The sequence below is a fragment of the Scyliorhinus canicula genome, chromosome 20 (genome assembly GCF_902713615.1).
Source record: "Scyliorhinus canicula chromosome 20, sScyCan1.1, whole genome shotgun sequence".
Lineage (NCBI taxonomy): Eukaryota > Metazoa > Chordata > Chondrichthyes > Carcharhiniformes > Scyliorhinidae > Scyliorhinus > Scyliorhinus canicula.
The window spans coordinates 11,447,544-11,473,854 of NC_052165.1; the positions used below are offsets into that span (position 1 = coordinate 11,447,544).

Here is a 26,311-nt window from a genome sequence, read left to right on the forward strand (position 1 = left end):
AATCACATCCTTCCTATAGTGTGCTGACCAGAACTGCACACAGTTCTCTAGCTGTGGCCTAATGAGCGTTTTATACTGTTCCATCATAACCTCCCCATTCTTATATTCTATGCCTCTTATATTCCATGCCTCAGCTAATACAGGCAAGTATCCCATACGCCTCCTTAGCTACCTTATCTACCTGTCTTTCTGTGTTTAGGACACACCTCCCAAAATCCCTCTGGTCATCTCTACTTCCTAGCGAATTACCATTCATTGTGTATTCCCTTGCCTCGTAAGTCATCCCGAAATGTATCAGACGTTTTTACATTTGAGATGTTGGTGGACAGGGGGCGGATGAAGGTCATTAAGGATATGAATGATGGGTGAATGAGTTTGGCATGGGATGGAATAATCATTTGGCAGGGATCTGAATGAGTTGAAGTTGGGACAGGTTGGAGGGCGGGGGATTGGCCGGGGGAACATTAGAATAGTCGGATCCAAAGGTTTCAACGGCTGGGGTGAAGTTCTGAGCAGCAATTGGGAAGGATGAGTGATGCCATGGGCGTGGACGCAAGTGAACTTTGAGATGGAGCGAATGCAGAATGGGGTTGAACAGGACACTAACGTTGCAAACAGTCTAAATCAGTGGCTGGGGAAGTGGGCGGAATCATAGGATTGGAGGTGGGTAGCATACAGAAAATGGTTGCAGCCTTGTCGGTTTTCCGCTGCACGAAATTAAGACTGGATGGAGAATCGGGCTGACAACATTGGGCAGTGGAGAGGTTAAGAGTATTGGGTGTTTCAGTGTAATGGACGGTGTGACTCAACGTTTGTGGGTGATGGCGTCAAAGAAAGGTCAGTGAAGGGAGATGGTGTGTTCCACAATACCAAAGGCTGGAGAGCAAAAATACCTGGCATCACAGGAAATGTACCGCAAATCAGTGGATGTGGACGCGTTTCTTCCAACTCAGGGTGGGAGAGGTTTGGACCTTCCTCCCACAAGCAGCAGTAAAGCTAGAACAGTTTTAATTTTGTTGAGCGAAGATATTAAGGGATATGAGCCAAAGGCATATTGGCCACAGAGCAGCCATAATCTCATGGCTGGTTTAGTACAGGGCTAAATCACTGGCTTTGAAAGCAGACCAAGGCAGGCCAGCAGCGCGGGTTCAATTCCCGTACCAGCCTCCCTGAACAGGCGCCGGAATGTGGCGACTAGGGGCTTTTCACAGTAACTTCATTTGAAGCCTACTTGTAACAATAAGCGATTTTTCATTTCATTTCATTGACCGGCAGGACAGACTCGAGGGGCTGAATGGTCTACTCCTGTTTCTCAGAATGTAATCTTGTAGGGGAGTGCTGATTATAGATAGAGTAATTCTTAAATTGTATGGCAGATCAAGACGTACATGCACGTTTTTATTTTAGATTGGTCCCCGCTTTAGTACAAAACAGGGCAACCTGGTATAGCAGAGAGAACTTTAATGAAGTCGTCTTATTAGTTAACAATGTAATTAAAACCCTGTAAGTTTTGCTTGTTGCTTATTTTACGGGGACATATCCTTGGCAAATACATTGCAAACAAATCCCCACTGCCGTGTCCCTGGCTCCATATGTTTGCTGAGGAATAGATATCACTTCCCTCCAACACTGCCGACATTATTCCTGCCCTTTCTTCATACCGTGTCCTCCCTGTTCCTTCAGTTTCTGTACACACACCCTCAACATCCCCCCCACACACCCTCAACCGCCCCCTCACCCACACACACACACCCTCAACCCACCCCCCCACATACACACCCTCACCCCCTCCCCCCACACACACACTCTCAACCCCCAACACACACCCTCAACCCCCCCACATACACACCCTCACCCCCTCCCCCACACACACACTCTCAACCCCCCGCACACACACTCTCAACCCCCCCATACACACCCTCAATACCCCCCTCCCACTCACCCCCCCAACACGCACCTTCAACCCCCCACACACACCCTCAATACCACCCTCCCACTCACCCCAACACACACCTTCAACCCCCCACACACACACCCTCCCACTCACCCTCCCACACACACTCAATACCCCACCCCCACACACACCCTCACCCCCCCTCACACACACAAACCCTCACCCCAAAACACACATCCTCACCCCCCCACAAACGCACACCGTCACCCCCACACACACACCCTCACCCACACACCCTCACATCATCAACCCCTCCCCACAAACACACACCCTCAACCCCCCACAATAACACCCCCTCACCCCCCCACAAACACACATCCTCACCCCCCCCCACACACACACACCCTCACCCCTCCCCCCACAAACAAACTCTCTCAACTCCCCACAAACACCCCCCTCACCCCCCACACACACCCTCCTCACCCCCCACACACACCCTCACCCCCCACAAACACCCCCTCACCCCCCCCCCCACAAACACACTCTATCAACCCCCCACAAACACCCCCCTCACCCCCCACACACACCCTCCTCACCCCCACACACACCCTCACAAACACACTCTCTCAACCCCCCACAAACACCCCCTCACTCCCCCCCCCCACACACACACTCACCCCCCCCCCCCCCCCCCCACACACACACACACACATTCCCCATCTCTCTCGCTCCATTCAAATGCTGTCCTCGCCTCTCACTCAGAGACATGATCAGCCCATCGCCCCGCTCCCCCACAGCTCTGCTCTTTGCGATGATTCACCTCCTGTGCACGTATGTGTGTGAGTGAGTGTGAGTGAGTGAGTGTGTGCAATCCCCTGCCCTGCTTCCCGCTGTCACTGGGGTCTTGCTGATCTGTGCATTGAGAAGCAGCGAACTGACAGATCGCAGCCCAGCCCAGGGGCACTGGCCACGGAGCCCAGCCACCAGCAGCGACCTCCACATTCTCACTGATCTGCCTTCCCTCAGGGGGAGGGTGGAGGGGGGGGCGGTTACTCAAACCTCGCTGGAAACTGTAACGGGGGCTGATTGAAAACCTTCCCGTTGTTCGGGGGGGAAGCTATGTCTGGTGACAAGACTGGAGACTTTGAGGTAAGGAGAGGGGCTGCAGCCGCCACCAGCAGGAGTGTGAGGGGCTGGACTTGTGCAGAATGAGAGCGGACTGTCCACAGCAGAGGACTGAGTCTGGGTGGGAGGGGGGGGGGGGGGGGGGTTAGCTGCCTGCCCTGGAGCAGTAGAATGCAGACAAGCTGCTGGAGTGATAGGGCCAGGCACTGCTGAATAACTAACTGCTGCTTCAGAAGCAAAGTATCCTGTCCTGCGCTCATTAAACAAGGGAGTTGGTTCATCCACGAGACTTTTCTGCAAACAAACTAGGATTTTCAAAAACAACTTTTAAATCTTGCTTGATTGAGTCAGTGAGCCGGTATAACATCCGGGAGTGGCCTGCACTCCTCCTCGGAGGGTGAGTTGATCAGCACTCGGGATCTTAATGGTCAGAAGTCTAACAACAGCCAGCTTAAAGTCCAACAGGTTTGTTTCCAATCACTAGCTTTAGGAGCACTGCTCCTTCCTCGGGATCTTAAGAAAGAGGAGTGAGCCCACCTGACCCATCGCTGTAATCCAGCCATTCTGAGCCCCTTATCCTCAGCTCCCAATCTCAGGACATTCCCATTCCCATTCTGCCCCTTGGTATCCAGCTCTCTGGAATGTGCTGAAAGTGCATTCACAACGGGGCGGAATATTTCAAAGATTCACTTTTCTTTGAATAAAGGACAGTCTCCTTGCCTCAGCCCTATATTGAGGACCCCCCCCCCCCCCCCCCACTGGAGCTGTGACCCTGTATCCAACACTCCCCGGGCGGGGGGGGGGGGGGATTTTGGAATTGAGTCGACTCTATCCAGTCTTTGATATCAGAGATTGGCAGCAGTTGGCAGGCAGACGAGAGGTTTATGCAAACTCTACACCAAGCGTGGGATAGAAGGGGAGGGGGACAAACTGGGACTATGGGGCATTGGGCACTACACTGCCACCCTCCGTACTCACTGGCCCACCAGGAGGAACTCCCCAAAACTTCCCTATCCCCCATGTCCCAGATTGGTACCGATTTCTCCATGCTGCATTTTCTGGGAGTTTCTTTTGGTAAATCACTTTTGGGAGGGTTGAAATCGGAGATTGCGGTGTAAATCCGGATCCAGGTGTGTCCCAGAGCCGGTGTGCGGGGAGAGTGAGACTAGAATCAGTGCCCCAGCAGCTTGTTCCTCCAAAACCACCCAGAGCACCAACTCCTGCCTCCGCGCCCCTTGCTCTTCCCACCGTGCGATACCGGTTCAGTGTCCCACATTGTCCTGTGTTCAGAGTGCGTCTCCTCGACTGATTGCTTTCCCTGAAGGAAGATTACCCAGCAGATCATTCCGCTGCTTTCCCGGAGCCCGGAGCATGGAGTCGTTCGCTGGGAACTAGGTGGGGAATTTCCCCATTAAATAATCGCAGGGCTCTGCTGGAGTCCCTCACTGTGTATCTCAGTGACTAATTTCCCAGTAGATGGCCAGTGCCCTGCTGGAGTCCCTCACTGTGTATCTCAGTGACAGATTTCCCAGTAGATGACTCAGTGCCCTGCTGGAGCCCCCCACTGTGTCTCTCAGTAACAGATTTCCCAGCAGATGGTCAGTTCTCTGCTGGAGCCCCTCACTGTGTCTCATAGTGACTCATTTCCCAGCAGATGGTCAGTTCCCTGCTGGAGTGCCTCACTGTCTCTCAATGGCTGATTTCCCAGTAGCTGGTCAGTTCCCTGCTGGAGGCCCTCACTGTGTCTCTCAGTAACAGATTTCCCAGTAGATGGTCAGTTCCCTGCTGGAGTCCTTTGCTGTGTCTTTCAGTGTCAGATTTCCCAGTAGATGGTCAGTTGTCTGCTGGAGGCCCTCTCAGTGACTGATTTCCCAGCAGATGACTCGGTTCCCTGCTGGAGCCCTCACTGTGTCTCCCAGTTATAGGTTTCCCAGTAGACGGTCAGTTCCTTGCTGGGGTCCCTCACTATGTCTCTCAGTGACAGATATCCCAGTAGACAGTCAGTGCCCTGCTGGAGTCCTTCACTCTGTCTCTCAGAGAGATTTCCCAGTAGATGACTCAGTTCCCTGCTGGAGTGCCTCACTGTGTCTCTCAGTGACTGATTTCCCAGTAGATGACTCAGTTCTCTGCTGGAGTCCTTCACTGTGTCTCTCAGATAGATTTCCCAGTAGATGACTCAGTTCCCTGCTGGGGTCCCTCACTGTGACCCTCAGTGACAGATTTCCAAGTAGCTGGTTAGTGCCCTATTGGAGTCTCTCACTGTATCTCAGTGACTGATTTCCCAGTAGATGACTCAGTTCTCTGCTGGAGTCCCTCACTGTGTCTCTCAGTGACAGATTTCCCAGTAGATGGTCAGTTCCCTGCTGGAGTCCCTGGCTGCGTCTCTCAGTGACAGATTTCCCAGTAGATGACTCAGTTCTCTGCTGGAGTCCCTCACTGTGTCTCGCAGTGACAGATTTCCCAGCAGATGACTCGGTTCCCTGCTGGAGTCCCTCACTGTGTCTCTCAGTGACAGATTTCCCAGTAGATGGTCAGTTCCCTGCTGGAGTCCCTGGCTGCGTCTCTCAGTGACAGATTTCCCAGTAGATGGTCAGTTCCCTGCTGGAGCCCTCACTGTCTCTCAGTGACAGATTTCCCAGCAGATGACTCGGTTCCCTGCTGGAGGCCCTCACTGTGTCTCTCAGTAACAGATTTCCCAGCAGATGGTCAGTTCCCTGCTGGAGTCCTTGGCTGTGTCTCTCACTGACAGATTTCCCAGTAGATGGTCAGTTCCCTGCTGGAGACCTCACTGTGTCTCTCAGTGACAGATTTCCCAGTAGATGGTCAGTTCCCTGCTGGAGTCCTTCACTGTGTCTCTCAGTGACAGATTTCCCAGTAGATGGTCAGTTCCCTGCTGGAGCCCTCACTGTGTCAGTGACAGATTTCCCAGTAGATGGTCAGTTCCCTGCTGGAGTCCCTCACTGTGTCTCAGTGACAGATTTCCCAGTAGGTGGTCAGTTCCCTGCTGGAGCCCTTGGCTGTGTCTCTCACTGACAGATTTCCCAGTAGATGGTCAGTTCCCTGCTGGAGTCCCTCACTGTGTCTCTCAGTAACAGATTTCCCAGTAGATGGTCAGTTCCCTGCTGGAGCCCTCACTGTGTCTCTCAGTGACAGATTTCCCAGTAGATGACTCAGTGCCCTGCTGGAGCCCTCACTGTCTCTCAGTGACAGATTTCCCAGTAGATGGTCAGTTCCCTGCTGGAGTCCCTCACTGTGTCTCTCAGTGACTCATTTCCCAGCAGATGGTCAGTTCCCTGCTGGAGCCCTCACTGTGTCTCTCAGTGACTTATTCCCAGCAGATGGTCAGTTCCCTGCTGGAGTCCCTCACTGTGTCTCTCAGTAACAGATTTCCCAGTAGATGGTCAGTTCCCTGCTGGAGCCCTCACTGTGTCTGTCAGTGACAGATTTCCCAGTAGATGGTCAGTTCCCTGCTGGAGTCCCCTCACTGTGTCTCTCAGTGACAGATTTCCCAGTAGATGGTCAGTTCCCTGCTGGAGCCCTCACTGTGTCTCTCAGTGACAGATTTCCCAGTAGGTGGTCAGTTCCCTGCTGGAGTCCCTCACTGTGTCTCTCAGTGACAGATTTCCCAGTAGATGGTCAGTTCCCTGCTGGAGCCCTCACTGTGTCTCTCAGTGACAGATTTCCCAGAAGGTGGTCAGTTCCCTGCTGGAGCCCTCACTGTGTCTCTCAGTGACAGATTTCCCAGTAGATGGTCAGTTCCCTGCTGGAGTCCCTCACTGTGACCCTCAGTGACAGATTTCCCAGTAGGTGGTCAGTTCCCTGCTGGAGCCCTCACTGTGTCTCTCAGTCACAGATTTCCCAGTAGATGGTCAGTTCCCTGCTGGAGCCCTCACTGTGTCTCTCAGTGACAGATTTCCCAGTAGATGGTCAGTTCCCTGCTGGAGCCCGTCACTGTGTCTCTCACTGACAGATTTCCCAGTAGATGGTCAGTTCCCTGCTGGAGTCCCCTCACTGTGTCTCTCAGTGACAGATTTCCCAGTAGATGGTCAGTTCCCTGCTGGAGCCCGTCACTGTGTCTCTCACTGACAGATTTCCCAGTAGATGGTCAGTTCCCTGCTGGAGTCCCTGGCTGTGTCCCGGGTGAGCCCCGGTGCTGCCCCCTGCTGCCGCTGTGGGACTGGAGCGGCTACTGGTTTTCCAGGGGTGTGGTGCCTCCCCACTCCTTTAAATGCGATCAGGCTCCAAAAAAGCTGCGCTCGGGCAGCAGGCGGCTACCTCCGGGGTTTGGGCTGGGAGCGGCTGCAAGTTGGTTTAAGAAGGAGCTATTTTCACTTTTCCCAGGGACTTTTCTACCCATCGACGATCAGAGACCACGGGAATATTTACAAACCCAACAATAAAATGGAAGATGAGAAGCTGAACGAGAAATACGTGACTGATGTTCACACCAAAGAGATCGACTTGATCAACAGAGATCCCAAACATTTGAACGATGGTGTGGTTAAGGTAAGGCAGCTTTGACAAAGTTGGAGTTTGTGCAAAGAATTCGAGTTCAACGTTTTTGCAGAAGGAAGTCAGAGATTTGCAATTTCCAAACTTTCTGTTGACCAGTTGCTCCCAAATTGCCCTTGTCCCTATTTGCCTGCGGCTCCTGTCTCCCTGGGGAAGGGTTTTGGGGGTTTTACCCCCTGAGGGGCTGCGATGGATTTGCCTTCCTCGGGAATGCCAGTCCCAATCCGTCACAGGACTGAAGGACAAACATGGAATGGGTTCAGCGACACATCAACCGTGAAATGCTGAGATTCCAGCTTCCAGCCACAACTTGGTCCGTCAGCAGACTGAACAAACCGAGGGTGCCAGCCCCCAGCCTGCTGCCAAGCCCCGTGTGGGCTGGCACTGAACCTCACCTGGGGTATTCACCAGCCCCCAGCCTGCTGCCAAGCCCCGTGTGGGCTGGCACTGAATCTCACCTGGGGTATTCACCAGCCCCCAGCCTGCTGCCAAGCCCCGTGTGGGCTGGCACTGAACCTCACCTGGGGTATTCACCAGCCCCCAGCCTGCTGCCAAGCCCCGTGTGGGCTGGCACTGAACCTCACCTGGGGTATTCACCAGCCCCCAGCCTGCTGCCAAGCCCCGTGTGGGCTGGCACTGAACCTCACCTGGGGTATTCACCAGCCCCCAGCCTGCTGCCAAGCCCCGTGTTGGCTGGCACTGAATCTCACCTGGGGTATTCACCAGCCCCCAGCCTGCTGCCAAGCCCCATGCGGGCTGGCACTGAACCTCACCTGGGGTATTCACCAGCCCCCAGCCTGCTGCCAAGCCCCGTGCGGGCTGGCACTGAACCTCACCTGGGGTATTCACCAGCCCCCAGCCTGCTGCCAAGCCCCGTGTTGGCTGGCACTGAACCTCACCTGGGGTATTCACCAGCCCCCAGCCTGCTGCCAAGCCCCGTGTGGGCTGGCACTGAACCTCACCTGGGGTATTCACCAGCCCCCAGCCTGTTATAGTCACCTGGCCCCAAATCACTGCCCCCTGCCCCAAAATCCATCCCCATCCCTCACCCACTGCACCCACAGAACCCTTCCCCCAAATCACGGTCCCCGCCCCCAAATCCATCCCCATCCCTCACCCACTGCACCCACCCACACCCACTGCACCCACCCACACCCACTGCACCCACCCCCCAATTCAATGCACCCGGCACCCAAATCCATCCCCATTCCCAGCCCACTGCACGCACCCCCACCCACTGCACCCACCCCCACCCACTGCACCCATCCCCAAATCACTGCCCCGCCCCCAAATCCATCCTCATTCCTCACCCACTACACCCACCTGCATCCACTGCACACACCCCAACCAACTGCACCCACCCCCACCCAGAGCATCCATTCCCCACCAACTGCACCCACCCGCACCCACTGCACCCACTGCACCCATCCCCCAAATCACTGCCCCGCCCCCAAATCCATCCTCATTCCTCACCCACCCTCACCCACTGCACCCACTGCACCCACCCCCCAATTCAATGCACCCGGCACCCAAATCCATCCCCATTCCCAGCCCACTGCACGCACCCCCACCCACTGCACCCACCCCCACCCAGAGCATCCATTCCCCACCCACTGCACCCACTGCACCCAAATCCATCCCCATTCCCCACCCACTGCACGCACCCCCACCCACTGCACCCACCCCCACCCAGAGCATCCATTCCCCACCCACTGCACCCAAATCCATCCCCATCCCTCACCTACTGCAGCCATCCCCCACCCACTGCTCCCACCCGCACTCACTGCACCCATCCCTCACCCACTGCACCCATCCCCCACCCACTGCACCCACTGCACCCATTCCCCACCCACTGCACCCATCCCCCACCCATTGCACCCATTCCCCACCCACAGCACCCACTGCACCCAAATCCATCCACATCCCTCACCTCCTGCAGCCATACCCCACCCACTGCTCCCACCCACACTCACTGCACCCATCCCTCACCCACTGCACCCACCCGCACCCACTGAACCCATTCCGCACCCACTGCACCCATCCCCCACCCAATGCACCCATTCGCCACCCACTGCACCCATCCCTCACCCACTGCACCCATCCCTCACCCTATGCACCCATCCCCCACCCATTCCCCACCCACCACCCATCCCACACCCACTGCACCCATCCCCAACCATCCTCCACCCACTGCACCCATCCCCCACCCACTGCACCCATTCCCCACCCACTGCACCCATTTCCCACCCACTGCACCCATCCCCACCCACTGCACCCATTCCCCACCCACTGCACCCATTCCCCATCCACTGCACCCATCCCCCACCCACTGCACCCATCCCCCACCCACCACCCATCCCTCAGCCACTGCACCCATCCCCCACCCACCACCCATCCCCCACCCACTGCTCCCATTCCCCACCCACTGCACCCAACCCCCACCCACAGTACCCATTCCCCACCCACTGCACTCATTCCTCACCCACAGCACCCATTCATCACCCACTGCACCCATCCTCCACCCACTGTACCCATTCCCCACCCACTGCACCCATTCCCCACCCTCTGCACCCATTCCCCACCCACTGCACCCATTCCCCACCCACTGCACCCATTCCCCACCCTCTGCACCCATCCCCCACCCACTGCACCCATCCCCCACCCTCCGCACCCGTTCCCCACCCCTGCACCCATTCCTCACCCACTGCACCCATCCCCACCCTCTGCACCCATCCATCACCCACTGCACCCATCCCCACCATCTGCACCCATCCCTCACCCACTGCACCCATTCCCCACCCACTGCACCCGTTCCCCACCCACTGCACCCATTCTCCACCCACTGCACCCATTCCCCACCCTCTGCACCCATTCCCCACCCTCTGCACCCATCCCCCACCCTCTGCACCCATCCCTACCCACTGCACCCATCCCCCACTCTCCGCACCCATCCCCCACCCTCTGCACCCATCCCCCACCCACTGCACCCATCCCCACCCTCTGCACCCATCCCCTACCCTCTGCACCCATTCCTCACCCACTGCACCCATCCCCCTCCCTCTGCACCTATCCCTCGCCCACTGCACCAGTCCCCCGCCCACTGCACCCATTCCCCACCCACTGCACCCATTCCCCACCCACTGTACCCATCCCCACCCACTGCACCCATTCCCCACCCACTGCACCCATCCCCACCCACTGCACCCATCCCCACCCACTGCACCCATTCCCCACCCTCTGCACCCATTCCCCACCCACTGCACCCATTCCCCACCCACTGCACCCATCCCCCACCCACTGCACCCATTCCCCACCCACTGCACCCATTCCTCACCCACTGCACCCATCTCCCACCCACTGCACCCGTTCCCCACCCACTGCACCCATCCCCCACCCGCTGCACCCATCCCCCACCCACTGCACCCATTCCCCACCCACTGCACCATCCCCCACCCACTGCACCCATTCCCCACCCCTGCACCCATTCCTCACCCACTGCACCCATCTCCCACCCACTGCACCCGTTCCCCACCCACTGCACCCATCCCCCACCCGCTGCACCCATTCCCCACCCGCTGCACCCATTCCCCACCCACTGCACCCATTCCCCACCCACTGCATCCATTCCCCACCCACTGCACCCATTCCTCACCCACAGCACCATTCCCCACCCTCTGCACCATCCCCCACCCACTGCACCCGTCCCCCACCCTCCGCACCCGTTCCCCACCACTGCACCCATTCCCCACCCACTGCACCCATTCCCCACCCACTGCACCCAGCCCCCACCCACTGCACCCACCCCCGACCCGCTGCACCCATCCCCCATCCTCTGCACCCATCCCCCACCCACTGCACCATCCCCCACCCTCTGCAGCCATCCCCACCCTCTGCACCCATTCCTCACCCACTGCACCCACCCCCCACCCGCTGCACCCATCCCCCACCCTCTGCACCCATCCCCCACCCACTGCACCCATCCCCCACCGTCTGCACCCATCCCCCACCCACTGCACCCATCCCCCACCCTCTGCAGCCATCCCCACCCACTGCACCCATTCCCCACCCACTGTACCCATTCCCGACCCACTGCACCCATCCCCCACCCACTGCACCCGTTCCCCACCCACTGCACCCGTTCCCCACCTACTGCACCCATTCCCCACCCACTACTCCCATCCCCCACCCACTGCACCCATCCCCCACCCTCTGCACCCGTTCCCCACCCCCTGCACCCATTCCTCACCCACTGCACCCATCCCCACCCTCTGCACCCATCCATCACCCACTGCACCCATCCCCACCATCTGCACCCATCCCTCACCCACTGCACCCGTTCCCCACCCACTGCACCCGTTCCCCACCCACTGCACCCATTCCCCACCCTCTGCACCCATCCCCCACCCTCTGCACCCATCCCTACCCACTGCACCCATCCCCCACTCTCCGCACCCATCCCCCACCCACTGCACCCATCCCCCACCATCTGCACCCATCCCCCACCCACTGCACCCATCTCCCACCCACTGCACCCGTTCCCCACCCACTGCACCCATCCCCCACCCTCTGCACCCATCCCCCACCCTCTGCACCCATTCCTCACCCACTGCACCCATCCCCCTCCCTCTGCACCCATCCCCCACCCGCTACACCCATTCCCCACCCACTGCACCCATTCTCCACTCCCTGCACCCATTCCCCAGCCACTGCACCCATTCCCCACCCACTGCACCCATTCTCCACTTCCTGCACCATTCTCCAACTATTGCCACCATTCCCCAACCTACTGCACCATGCCACTTGACCCATTCCCCACCCAAGCACCCAGCCCAGTTGCCCCATTCCCTACTCCACATGAGACAGTTTCCAAAGGACTGCACCCATTCTCCACCCACTGAACCTATTCCCCAATCAACTGGACCCAGCCCACTTGACCCACTCCTCAACCAACTGCACGCAGACCCCAGCTCACTACATCCAGCGCCAAGTCCACTGAACCCTCCTCACTGCACTCGTCCCATCAGCCCAGCCCCCAGCACACTACATTTGGCAATGAGTTCAGTCCAGCCTACACCTCTCCCACTCAATCCAGCACTGAGCTCAGTCCACCCAACTATGCTCTAAAAAGTCCAACTTGTAGCAGATAATGTTCTCAGTGTCGGTCAGAATCAAAATCTTTAGGAGACCCCTGCAAACATATTGCTAATTTATATGTGTATGTAACAAAATAATCCAACAAGCTGAATTAGCTGGTTCATAAATTGCGGATTCACTTTGTATGGGTGAGAGAACCATCGCAAAAGGCAAAGTATTTACATGAGAAAAGACAGACTCGAGTTTTTTTATTTGTCATAAAAGTCAAACTAATTGAAGTCGCCATAGTCTGAGATGGTGACAGGCTGCTTTTCCCTTTGAGGGGGAGAGCTGATTGGTGGTGGTTTAACCGGAGGATCAGCGCACCCCGGGTAAGGGGTAAGGCGGGGACTTCATGAAAAACCTCAGCCGGTAGGGGAACTGAACCCTCGCTGCTAGTCTTGCTCCAGCATCATGAACCAGCTGTCCACCCAACTGAGCTAAACCCCATTTGTCATGACGTCACACACAAGTGACACGTTGTCGTAGCTGTAAGAAATGAAAACAGGTTTGCCAAACATTCCTTGTGAAGCTCATGCGCCTTTCAAACATCCAATGATTTTTTTCATTTAAAATCAGGAATAGTTGACCCCATAAATTTACAATCATCGGCATTCAAAGGAAAAACTAAGCAAATGGTCATGTACTGTATACAATTGAAACATTTAATATCACTGAGGGGCATTATAACATGAATAACATATCAGAAAAATACTTTTACTGTACACGTGACAATAAACAAATCCAATCCAATATCAACAGAGGCTACATATGTGATCATGTACAATTAAATAATCAATTCAGTACAGACGTTAATGTTTCACTCTTGTACCTGACACTCAATTTACGTTATTGCACTTTCATTTTAAAAAAAGTACAGAAACTGTACTCCTAAAGCTCATTGTTCAGTCATTACCTATTACTGTAAAAAAAACAATTTCTGTACTATCTGATTAGCAACTGAAGCCTGTTCCCCACCAAAGAAAATGCAGTGGCACCATCATTTAGCTCTAATCCTGGAAACCATGAGGATGGCGAATGAGCAATTTGATAGTCTTATTGCCATTTCTTCCTGGTGAAAATTCTGTAGACAAAATAATATGTTGCACTTAATGAATTACAACCACGATGGAAACATAACACGTGGAAAAGTTTAGATGATCATGAATTTTTATATTATATGCATTTACACTTGTTAGATACCCAGTTGCTTCCAAAGTCCACACATGGAACCTGTATAGTAACATCGTAACAAAGTATTGGAATCAATCTTTACCTCAGGCAAATTAAATTGATAGCATGGCATATCAAAGCAGTTCTTTTACGTGCTGTTACCCGTGACCATTGCATTGATGAATACAAAGGAGCCTTTTAAGTCTTCAAAGATGTCGCTTACTTTTGAGTGAACCACTTATTGTGATCAAAAGGGTAACAGTCTTAAACAAAAAGCCAATGTATTGAACTGTTGTTCGTGTGCATTTTAATTTTAAAACTGTTCTCCTATTTAAGGGACAGTTTATTTTCTTAAACAGAAGTCCTCTGACACTCACACTTCTTTTTTTTTGGTTATAAATTTAGTGTACCCAATTCATTTTTTAAAATTGAGGTGCAATTTAACTTGGCCAATCTAGGGCAGCACGGTGGCATGGTGGTTAGCATTGCTGCCTACGGCACTGAGGACCTGGGTTTGAATCCTGGCCCCGGGTCACTGTCTGTGTGGAGTTTGCACATTCTCCCTGTGTCTGTGTGGGTTTCACCCCCACAACCCAAAGATGTGCTGAGTAGGTGGATTGGCCACGCTAAATTGCCCCTTAATTGGAAAAAATAATTGGGTACTTTAAATTTATTTAAAAAAACTTGGCCAATCCACCTATCCTGAACATCTTCGGGTTGCGGGGACAAAACCCACGCAAACACAGGGAGAATGTGCGAACTCCACACAGACAGTGACCCAGAGCCGGGATCGAACCTGGGACCTTGGCACCTGAGTCAGCAGTGCTAACCACGGCACCATTGTGCCACCCCGACACTAACACTTCTATTATATAAACATGGACAGAACCACGAGTATAAGGTGTCAGCTGTTTTCATTTGTGTGGCATTTGCGGCTGAGTGTATACAAAAGCAGTGCCCCTCTCTATTTAAAAAAAATACAGCTGCAAACATTGCAGCAACAGCATGGGCCAGGAGTATGGATGGCACACTGGACACTGAAAAGCACGTTTGAGGCGACACATTGTTGCTACTCAGTATCAGGCAGGAAAATTATAAAATGACAGGATGGAAAAGCTGTGTACAAACATGGATTTTGAAAAATAGCTCAACTGAAGCAAAAATACTTGCCGCTTTTCGTTCTGGGTCTCCCCCTGGGCCTGTACTAAGGTGTTGCAACGTTAGCATATTTCTTCTGTGATCGTTCAAAGCTAACAAAACCCTTCACCCTTTTTAAAAAAAACTAACATTCAAGTGTGCTTTTTCTATTTCCTACCTGTGGTATTATCATACCTGTAAGAACTGCAAGGGTTAATGAAGCGTGTAGAGTAGCCACCAGAGGGAGCTACTGTTACAAGTATATAAGGCAGTGATGTTAAGCCTTGTGGGAGAGTGTGTGCAGGAGTTTGCTGGAGAGAGTCAGAAGTATAAAGAGTGTGAGTGAGAGCAGATCATAGTTTATATCAGTACTATGATTTGCTGTAGAATGTTAACAATCAACTGTATATTCTTTAGGAGTAGTGTCGAATTCAAATTAGTAGTGTTGATAAACTTATAGTTTTGTTTAAGTTCAAGCTATTGTGTGGTCTTTGTGAACACCACGCCAACCATCTTGAATTAAGCAGCGCAAAGAACACCACACTATCCAATCACCTCAGCTCAATTGCTGCATTCCCTTTAATGACATGGCCCATTTTAATGTACAGCCATGTCTAATTGTCATTTTTGATTTGCTTTACTCCTGCACTGGCCAGACTACCAGTATCTGATGGTCAAAAATGCAGCTGTTCCCCTGACATTCGTGGGCATGGATCCTGCATTTAATTCGCCCAACAACTGTTTGGTTACTTTATTCCTTGGGCTGCAGCCACCACAGGCAGTTAAAAGGAGAGCACAAAAATCTAACCAAGTGATAAATGCAAGCTGGGTCCAGTGAATACAATTCTTTGTTGTCCTTCCCACTCTCCCACTCCCACCCGCTGAATCATATGGCATTTGAGCACGTTTGGAATTATGCCACATTGAACCATGTTTGAGAGGAGAGAGAGAGAGACTGCGGCTTTGATTTAAAATAAAATTACCAAGTACCGGAAAAGGTAAACGTCAATTTCCAACCTCTTGTTACTTACGGCAATATTTCAACTGTAGGCAGAGGTGGTTGGCCTGGTAATTCTGCTGGCCATTGAAGGAAGTGTCAATGGAAAGGCAAATCGCTTTAAGCTGCCAGCAGCTGTTGACAACAGGTTAAACCAGACTTAAATGACTACACGGGGAGAAATAAAACTGGCTCCAGGCTTTTAAAGCGGTGGGAGAAAAGAACACACATACCTTACTCTTAACCAGTCAAAGTTGGGAGCTCGCAATAAGCAAAAATAATTTACAATGGATCTGAATTGTGTCAAATTATGACACAGTGCAGCAGTGCAACACCAACAAGATGCCCTACACATCACCAAAAGACAAAGACCATTTGGTGGCACAAAAGAGATAGGGTGCCAAACAATTAAAGCGGGACAGATAGGTGCTCATAAGAGTTGGGGCACAGTTCAGGAACAGTGGCTATTACATAACCAGGTTCAATGCAAAAGTACCGAAGAGGAGAGGGAACAATCCTAAGATAATGGTACTTCTCCGGAAAAATTATGTTCAGCTTGACAAGCAAAGGAATCAGCTTGGGTAAATTTGAAAGAAAATAAATCTGGTCTCTAAGCCAACAGAGAAGCAATGGAAAATGTTCAAGGAGAAGACTTTTAGGGTAGAAGCTAGTATAATAATCTTTATTGCCACAAGTAGGCTTACATTAACACTCCAATGAAGTTACGGTGAAAATCTCCTCATCGCAACATTGCGGCATCCGTTCGTGTACACAGAGGGAGATTTGAAAATGTTCCAGTTACCTAATAGCACATCTTTTGGGACTTGTGGGAGGAAACCGGAGCACCCGGAGGAAAGCCATGCAGAAACGGGGAGAACGTGCAGACTCCGCACAGTCAACAAAGCTGGAAATCGAACTTGAGACCCTGCCGCTGTGAATCAACAGTGCTAACCACTGTGCGACCATGCCGCCCTTCATAGAGGCCTAGGGGTGGCACAGTGGTTAGCACTGCTGTCTCACGGCGCTGAGGACCTGGGTTCGATCTTGGCCCTGGGTCACTGTCCGTGTGAAGTTTACACATTCTCCCCGTGTCTGCGTGGGCTCTCACCCCCCACAACCCAAAGATGTGCAGAGTAGGTGGGTTGGCCACGTTAAATTGCCCCTTAATCGGGAAAGAAGAAAAGAATTGGGGACTCTAAAATTATTTATTATTTAAATGATCTACAGCTCAGAAAAGGCCCTTCAGCCCATCGCACTTGTGCCAGTCAAATGACCCTGTTTCAGTTTGGTAGATTATAAAAAAGGGCTGCAGACAACTTCAAGGGGATGGAGAAACCGAGGTTAGCAAGTTCAGTAGATAAATGTCCGATGAAATTTAATAAAGAGAAATATGAAGTGTTACATTTTGAAAGGAAGAATGGGAGGAAATCATGAGGTTTAGAAGCAGTAGCAGAAGAGACTTTGGAGTTTAAAGATCAAAATCATAAAAATGGGAGAATAATTTGATATAAAGCACAAAATGTTGGGCGCGATTCAGCGGCCTCGTTGTGCCCGACGTGGTGTCGGGATGAAGCCGTTGAATCTCACAAGAGGCCCTCTGGCACCTAACGGCTGTGCCTGGGAGACCTTGCCACTGCGCCGTTTAGTACTGGCTTTCACAAACATGGACCAGTCGTAATGACACCTAGCGAGGGATCTCCCAGTTAATTAGAGACCCCTGGGTGGTCAAGGAAGGGCATGGTGGCACCCTGGCACTCCCTCTGGCACCTTTGCACAGCCAGCTTTGTATAGATACTGCCAGGGTGGCAGTGCCAGGGATCGTGCCTGGAGGGGTCCTTGCCAAGAGGATGGGGCATTCCTGGAAGCCTCCCTGAGGTTGGGGCGTGGGTATGTGGGGTGCAGGGGAGCTGAAAGTGGGGAGGGGGAAAGATCAGGGCAGCTAGGCAGAATGGTGCCCCAATCTGCGAAAAGCTTTTTCAAAATGACCCAAGTGCGGCCTTAGTGGAGAAAAACTGCCCGAGGCAAAGAAACGTTGAATAACGGGGTATTCTGGTGTTGCAGTCGCCGTGAAACACATAGCTAAATGTAGCCAAAACCGGACATCGAATTTTTTCCCGTTGAATCGCGCCGGTTATTTTTTAATAGGATTATATAAGCAAAGAAAAACAAAATAAGTCGTATTTATATCGCACTTTACACATCCGCAAGCAGTCCCAAAATACATACCAGCCAATGAATTGCGATTAAAGTGTGGCCATTGATGTAATAGAGGCAAACGTGGCAGAGAAATGCACAAAACAACATCTCACATGTTATAACCCGTCCGGATCGTATTGGCTGGAGACAATTGGTTACCTCATATTCCGTGAGGAATATGAGCTCTCCCAATGAGAGGGCGGGGCAATCATTAGCAGTGCAGCTGTATAAATAGAGCTGGCCAGTGTGGGACCGGCTCGGGAGGGGACCAGTTGTGAGCTGCCGGTACTGTGTACATATTGTTGTAAATAAAGTTACTTTCTATTTGACTCTACAAACACGTGCTGAATTCTTTGTGGCCCTCACAAAACCACATATAACAATGAAATAGATGACCAAATAATCTAGTTTAATTTGTGTTGACTGAGGAACAAATGGTAATCAGACAGCAGAAAAAGTCCCCTGCTTCTTCCCAGGGTCTTTGGACGCTGACATCCACAGATCATTTACTGTACATCCAAACTGAACTGGCACTTGGTTGTTTAAAACAGTGTTGTCCAATACGTTAGCCACATGTGACTAATTGGGGATCCATTCGTCACTAATCACCGATTAATAAAATAAAATGAGTAATAGATACTTGGGCAAGTGATCCCAATTCTCATAGTCGCACAGTATGCACTTTAACTTTCATTAGGGCAGCACGGTGGCGCAGTGGTTAGCATTGCTGCCTCACGGCGCCGAGGTCCCAGGTTCGATCCTGGCTCTGGTTCACTGTCCGTGTGGAGCACATTCTCCCCGTGTTTGCGTGGGTTTCGCCCCCACAACCCAAAGATGTGCAGTGTAGGTGGATTGGTCATGCTAAAATTGCCCCTTAATTGGAAAAAAATAATTGGGTACTCTAAATTTTAAAAAAACTTGCATGTGCATTTGTTGGTAAATTAAAAAGCGGATTATGAGGGTTTAAAAAAAATTATGCATGTTTTACTCCCTTCTTAACTGAATAATGGCAGATTGTTACTTAATATATACATGAAGCAGTAATATCGATACTGTATGAGTGTATAGAAGCCACTTTCTAGTAAAGTTAGTTTGTGTTGCCCTAACCTTACTCGTGACTAATCAGCAATTTCTATTGGGCAACACCAGTTTAAAGTGCCATTTAAAAGAAAGTACATCCACATTTTGACACTGAATTGCACTGCCAACCGAGATAACTGGCTCAAAGCTCTGAAGGCAAGCTTTAAACAACAACCACCGTTCTACCACTGAGCCAGGGCTGCTCCTTGAGGTAATGGCAAATGTGTATAAATCATTGGTTAGGTGATTTAATGGACGGAATCTTGTGCCTTCCCCTTGGTGAATTTGGTGATGAGGGGGGCATTTAATCAGTTGTGAGAGTGGCATACAGGGACCCCCACCACCTCCCCACATCCACTCCAAAGTCCGTGACAGGAAAGCCAATAAGACAACCGCCCGCCCCTCTGCCAATCGCCCTTAATGGGGCAGTTTAATAAACTTTGAGAAGGTTTAAGTTTACACACATCACTAAAGCAAAGGAAGAGGTTAGAAGGTTAGGTTTTCTATGCAAAGAGCTGTTAATGGAGGCTGGCTAATTGGATTTATTCAAAGCAGTTTTCTGATCAAAAAGGGAGTCAAGAGTTATGAGGGGAATATGGAAAAGTGGAGTTAGGACACAATCAGTTGAGCCATGATCCTATTGAGTGGTGGAGCATGCTCCAAGAGTTAAATCGTCTACTCCTGCTCCTCACTCCTATATTCTTATGACATGCATTTCCCCTACTGGAAACGGTGCTGGTATTAGTGTCTGTATTTGCTTTCAAAGCGAACATAGAGAAATATTTGAAGAGGAAATTTTTTAAATGTATGGGTATAGAACTTGGCAGTAGTCCAAGTTTCAGACAGCTGGCAAAGTTGCAGTGGGCTGAATGGTCTAGTTTAGTGCTGCAGAAGTTTCAGATTCTACCTTGAGAGGATTGTTAAACATTTAATCATCATCAATGCCATATGCCGGAATGTGGCAATTCACCAGAATTGCTAAATCTAAGTTTCCACTGTTGACAGAAAGCTTATTCCTGCCTACGTGAGGGCAGCACCATGATTATGGAGATTAAAATGGATACAAAACACTATTATATACAAGATGTGTAAACATTTTTAAGAAATCACATGTGCAGGAATGTTGACCATGGCAAATTAATAAACAAGGCACTTATGGTCTTGTTTTAAATAGCAAATACTGCAGCTTTTTTTTGCCACATCTATGAAGTTGTAGAGTGGTCAAATATTTTTTTCATAGGAAAAGTAAAAAACTGGGGCGGGATTCTCCCAGCCCCGCGCCGGAGAATCCCTGCAACCACGCCACGCCGCCCTGATGCCGGCATGCGATTCTGCGCAGAGCGGAGAATCGGCACCATTTGCGCCGGCGCGTTTGGCGCAGCGCCGGTCGCGGGCTGCTCCACGCGACCTGGCCGCCCCACACGGCCGGGCTGCCGATTCTCTGGCCCAGATGGGCCGAGCGGCTGCTCTAAACAGGCAGAGTCCCGCCGGCGCCGTCCACACCTGGTCGCAGCCGGCGGGAACTCTGTGCGCAGGGTCGGGGGATGCCTGTGGTGGGGGGGGGGGGGGGGGGCCTCTGATGGGGCCTGGCCCGCGATCTGGGACCACCGATCGACGGGCCGGCCTCTCGCTCCCCGTCCATATTTTCTTATGCGCCGGCCGCTGAACTCCCGCGCCATGTTGCGTCGGGGCCGGTGCGTTGAGGGAGGCCACTGCGCATGACTTCGTTGATGCCGGCGCGGATCCTGCGGCGCATGGTTTGCGCCGGGATGGGAGGCTGGAGCAGCGTAAACTGTAGGGCCCTGTAGGGGCCAGAATCGGTCCTCCCAGCGGCCCATTCACACCGTCTTAAACTCGACGGCGTTTCCGACAGTGTGGCCACCCTGCCGCCGAATGGGAGAACCCCGCCCCTTGCATTTACATAGCGCCTTTCGCATCTTGAAGGTGACATGTTCATATCATTGCTATGTGCAGAATATCTTCTGCAGTCACTCTGATAACAGTCATTGTACTTCAAATACATTCAGTTCACTTGAAACACATTTGAGGCGTTTTTGAGCGATGTAATGAGGTTAAATAAATAGCCCTCTATTCCCACTCCTTTGCCTCTGACACCTTGCTGTCAGCTCATTTCCAGCTCCTATTAAGCCACATCTTTCTCAAATACACCACTTATCTGATGCTATTCCCCCATAAATGAAATCCACAGTCAGCATTGGAGACAGCAGTTGCTAATTAAGTTGAGGCAAGAATTATAATACCTCAAAACTTTTCTGTTCCTCGCCTAATTATTTCCAGCTGAAAACTTACTACCGAACTGTGTCTCCTGTACTTGAGCTGCAGTATTCCCAGTACAGTGATGTATCAAAAGATTGTAAGTGAATGATACCAAGCCATTATTATTTCCATTATGTGCAGACCATTCTGATTTAATTAGCCCAAATTGGCCATAGTCAGTTTGAGTTAGTGTTTAAATGCCATTTCCTGTGTGCCCCCATGCGCACATGAACATCATCAGACTGCTGGATAAATGTAACACATTTCCTTAAAGAGCTAAATGATTCTATAACTGAAGTTTTCTATTTCCCTAGTGATATCAGATTGGTTGCGTTTTTCAGAGAGTTCAATATATAGAATTTACATAGCATTTACAGTGCAGAAGGAGGCCATTCGGCCCATCGAGTCTGCACCAGCTCCTGGAAAGAGCACCCTACCCAAGGTTGACACCTCCACCCTATCCCCATAACCCAGTAACCCCACCCAACACTGAGGGCAATTTTGAACACTAGGGGCAATTTAACATGGCCAATCCACCTAACCTGCACATCTTTGGACTGTGGAAGGAAACCGGAGCACCCGGAGGAAACCCACGCACACACGGGGAGGATGTGCAGACTCCGCACAGACAGTGACCCACGCCAGAATCGAACCTGGGACCCTGGAGCTGTGAAGCGATTGTGCTATCCACAATGCTACCGTGCTGCCGCACAATGCTGCAATGCTACCGTGCTGCCCCAGTGCTTCGCTAGCTGTTACATGTGAGCGAAGTAATAGAGTTTTTCTCAAGCACCTCGGGGAGGGAGTGGGGGGGGGGGGGGGTGAGTTTTAAAAAAGAATCCAAATTAGTCCATGTTTCTAGTTTTTGTCATCACTTGAATGTAATGCTATCCAAATACCAATTATCTGCAGGTATGTGAATATTTGCATGCTGGGGGTTTATATAATTGCTATTTTCAGTGTAGTTTGGAGGTTTACCTGCTCCATAATACAGTGCACCATTATTCCAAGCTCTCATATATATACTCTTCCAAATGATCATATGAAATATTCCATCTGATTGATTCTACCATCCGCATCCAAGTTTGTGATTTGACTGCAGCATGTCACTACTCATTTGCACATACCTCAAAGTATCTTGGATTCCAAACTCAATCTCCACTGTGTTTATCCCATTTCCATTGTTTGCCACACATACTTTCCAATCTGATTTTCATCACAAAAGCTAAACCAGTTTATTTTCTCAATTTGTTTGCCAGAGGGAGGATGTCAGGAGGGTAGAATCAACATTTTTTTCCCCGTCCTGTCGAATAGGCTCTTCTTATAATGAGCGTTTAACATTTCCAACTCAGTCCTAATGGAGAGAAGCCAAAAAGCGAAAATTGTGACTCAAGGAATCCACTTCCCTTTTTGTTTAAATATAGGGAATCGAGAAAGGGTAGAGCTTAGACATTAAACGATGAGGAAGTTGAAAGAAAAAACTCTGAACAAAAAGATTAATGATTGAAAACAGCCAGAATGCAAGGCAGCAGAGAAGAATTTGAAAATGACAAGGATGGGTGTTACACAGCAGGCAAGTGGCATTAGTTTGCCAATCTTGCCCGCTTACTGAAGTTCGCAAGTAACGAGGTGGTGAATGTGACATATTCTAATCTTTCTGATTCATGGAGAACGATGCTTTCTTAAAATTTAGATATTATTCATGCAGAATAAGTGTTGTTGCTACCCAGTATATTTTGATGGTTAACTTGTGGTCAAAAGTTATGCATCTGCTGTAGAGGTTAATCAGAATGCTTCTGTATTTCTCTTGCCATAGGTGGACTTTGAAGAAGTGATTGCTGAACCCGAGGGAACTCACAGCTTTGATGGTGTTTGGAAAGCCAGCTTTACTGTCTTCACAGTGTCGAAATACTGGTGCTACCGCCTGCTGTCAGCGCTCTTTGGCATACCTTTAGCAGTCATTTGGGGAATTTACTTTGCGATTTTAACATTCATCCATATTTGGGCGGTGATGCCCTGCATTAAGAGCTATTTGATTGAAATCCAGTGCATCAGCAGAGTTTTCTCCATTTGCATTCACACCTTCTGTGACCCTCTCTACGAAGCAGTGGGGAAAATGTTCAGCAAGATCCGAGTCACAATTCAGAAAGAAGTGTAAATAGGAAAATATTGATAGAAGTGGCTGATCACTTTACCATATATCACTTCCCACCCAAATGGAAGTTTGGTTTCCTTTCAGAGAAACAAGTTGGTGCCTTTAAACTAATATCACTGTCATAGGAATACAATGGTGCATGATCTTACATTTTATTACTTATCCCTGGAGTGTTTTGTTACCCTTTTAAGGTACTCTGCGTTTTAACACTGATCTAAGCTTAACACCTACATTCCTTTACTGTTATACCATATGACTGCTTTTGTAAACAAAACGAGTCATTGCCTTTCATCAGTAATTTAGCCCGACTGCTTTTTCACTCTATTGTGTCCCATCCATAAAACCAGAGACCGATTCTCCGATTCATAGTACTGTACTTGCCAAGATCAAGGATTAAACACTGAGCGTAGGATCCTACACACTGTTTAAATAGCAAAGACTAGCAACGAGGTGAGATTAGAATTATTTTGCAGTGAGACGATAGTTTTATTTCTGAAGACGCAGTGCAACAAATACTTTCCACTGTTTAATTTTACGCGCAGGTTGTTGGGTTTCCTCAAAACAAAAGTTTAATTATAATTTACACATTTAGAAAGTTAGTCCAGAATAGCTGGACATGAGTTGAATGATCATCTTCTTTGAAGGAAAATAGCTCCTCAGGAGTTATGTTGTGTTTGAATGTCATCAGGAGGGAATCCTCCCACACCACCATTCAAAATGTATGATATTCCTTATTAAAGTTTTCCTTTCGCAAGCAGTTGAGCAATGTTTGCCTCCTTTGCCTGTAACTTCTGAAACACTTTAACCTGCTCCAGAGAATTAAAAAGAAAGCAACGTCAAAAATAAAAGTTGCAATGCACCTGACTCTTGCACCGTTTAAAATGTGCCGATAAATTGTCACCGCATCACATGGATGATAACATTAAATTACTGAATGTAACTAAGGTTCTCCACATTGTACATTGCAACATGTGAACCAGCTATCTTAAAAAAAAAGGCAATATGCAACCCAAAGGGGTTAATATCCAGAATTTTCCAGCTTAGGCAATGGCAGCAATCGCCTAATGCCAAAACCATCGCACATACTACTGAAGCAGGATATGTTTAATAAGTAGTTACCTGTGGAACACTCTGTGCGCCATACCTTCCACTTTTTAAACCTTCAAACATATCCATGGGCCCAATCTCTTTTCATGCCAAACACGTCAGCTATTGTTGCCACATTTGAACAAAAAGTTAAAATAGGGATTGCTACATCTGCTGTTTCACATAGGCCATGTTGGAAAATTCTTATGGGGGTTGTATATAGTCAAAATATAGTTTAAGGTCTTCCACAAAATTAAAGAAAGAATTTTATAACCAGAGGAGGTTTTTTTTTGCAGAAGCTATTTTATACAAACGCAATTATATCAATTATTAATCATACAGTATATAAAAGTTAGTCTTTATTTTTTAATTGTCACCTTTTAATTGTGTTGCAAATTATTTGATCTCTTGGTGGATCTTTCCAAGTCATATTGGAGCTTATTGACGCAGTAGATTTTCAACCATTTAAAGTATGTTAGCATGTAAGAGCTGAAATTATTTGAAAAAATAAAGAACCAGATGTTTACACTCATGGGTTTGAGTTGTTTATTTTGAATGCAATATTTATTGTATTAATCCTGTAATGTACAAAGTTCCTTCCTCAAGTTCAATAAGATCAAATTTGGTCTTTGCAACTTAATCAAAGCCATAGAGATAATTTATCTAACATTTCACATAGGTTTTACAGAGCAATAGTAGTATTGGAATTCATGCTGCTTGATGATTATGTTAACTGCATGTCTAAGGTTGTAGTATATAGTATTCTGACAACATATTTATTGCTGCACCAGAGTTGTGAAGTGCATTTTCTAATGTTGACAACACATGTTACAAAAGTGAAAATAATTTTTAGATGAAGTTGTTCGACACCCTGAAGCCACAGACACTGTGCCTCACCAATAGAGTAACAACCACTTTAACTTCTCATGTGGAATAGTATTTGGTATCATCTCAAGTTAAATGTAAAAATAAGTGAGATACTGTCAATATGAACAATTCAAGAAATGCTCTTGGAGGTGAGCATTTTAAATAATTAATTGTGTATTCATTCCGATGTTATCCTGCAATTTCTACTGTTAACTCTAGTCAGATGCTCACGAACAATCTAATTTAATTATTCTATATAGGATGGTACTCTCAACTGTGAGTGAGAAGGTTGTGGGTCCAAGTGCCACTCCAGAGATTTGAGTGTAAAAATCAGGGTTGGCACTTCAGTTCTGGGGAAAGTACTGCACTGCTGGAGTTCAGGGGCGGGATTCTCCCCTACCCGGCGGGGCGGGGGTCCCGGCGTAGCGGAGTCCGCCAACCACTCCGGCGTCGGGCCTCCCCAAAGGTGCGGAATTGTCAGCACCTTTAGGGGCCAAGCCCTCACATTGAGGGACTAGGCCCCCGCCGGAGCGGTTGGCACCACACTGACTGGCGCCCAAACCAGCTCCAGCGGCCTTTGATGCCCGCCGCCCGGCGCTGGGGCTGGCCGAAAGGCCTTCGCCGGTTCGCGCATGCGCCGGTGCATCAGCTGACGCTGACGTCACCACCGGGGCATGCG

The 26,311-nt window shown here is 50.0% G+C and overlaps 1 protein-coding gene across 2 annotated transcripts; it reads left to right on the forward strand.

Moving 5' to 3' along the window:
• The first annotated feature begins 2,781 nt into the window (after positions 1-2,781).
• Positions 2,782-25,297, forward strand: LOC119954684 (caveolin-1-like). 2 transcript variants are annotated; one of them, XM_038780153.1, is made up of 3 exons: positions 2,782-3,043; positions 7,361-7,525; positions 23,341-25,297. In XM_038780153.1, exons 1-3 carry the CDS (start codon positions 3,014-3,016, stop codon positions 23,680-23,682), a joined length of 537 nt encoding a protein of 178 aa, XP_038636081.1. In that variant the 5' UTR covers positions 2,782-3,013; the 3' UTR covers positions 23,683-25,297. The 2 variants fall into 2 exon arrangements, with proteins under 2 accessions (XP_038636081.1, XP_038636082.1); XM_038780154.1 differs by lacking the exon at positions 2,782-3,043 and adding an exon at positions 3,276-3,484.
• Positions 25,298-26,311: the final 1,014 nt, after the last annotated feature.

Coding starts and splice junctions, on each gene's coding strand:
- LOC119954684 (XM_038780153.1), top strand. CDS start 3,014: ATGTCTGGTGACAAGACTGGAGACTTTGAG. Junction 3,044..7,360: donor ACAAGACTGGAGACTTTGAG/GTAAGGAGAGGG, acceptor CACTTTTCCCAG/GGACTTTTCTACCCATCGAC. Junction 7,526..23,340: donor TGAACGATGGTGTGGTTAAG/GTAAGGCAGCTT, acceptor CTCTTGCCATAG/GTGGACTTTGAAGAAGTGAT.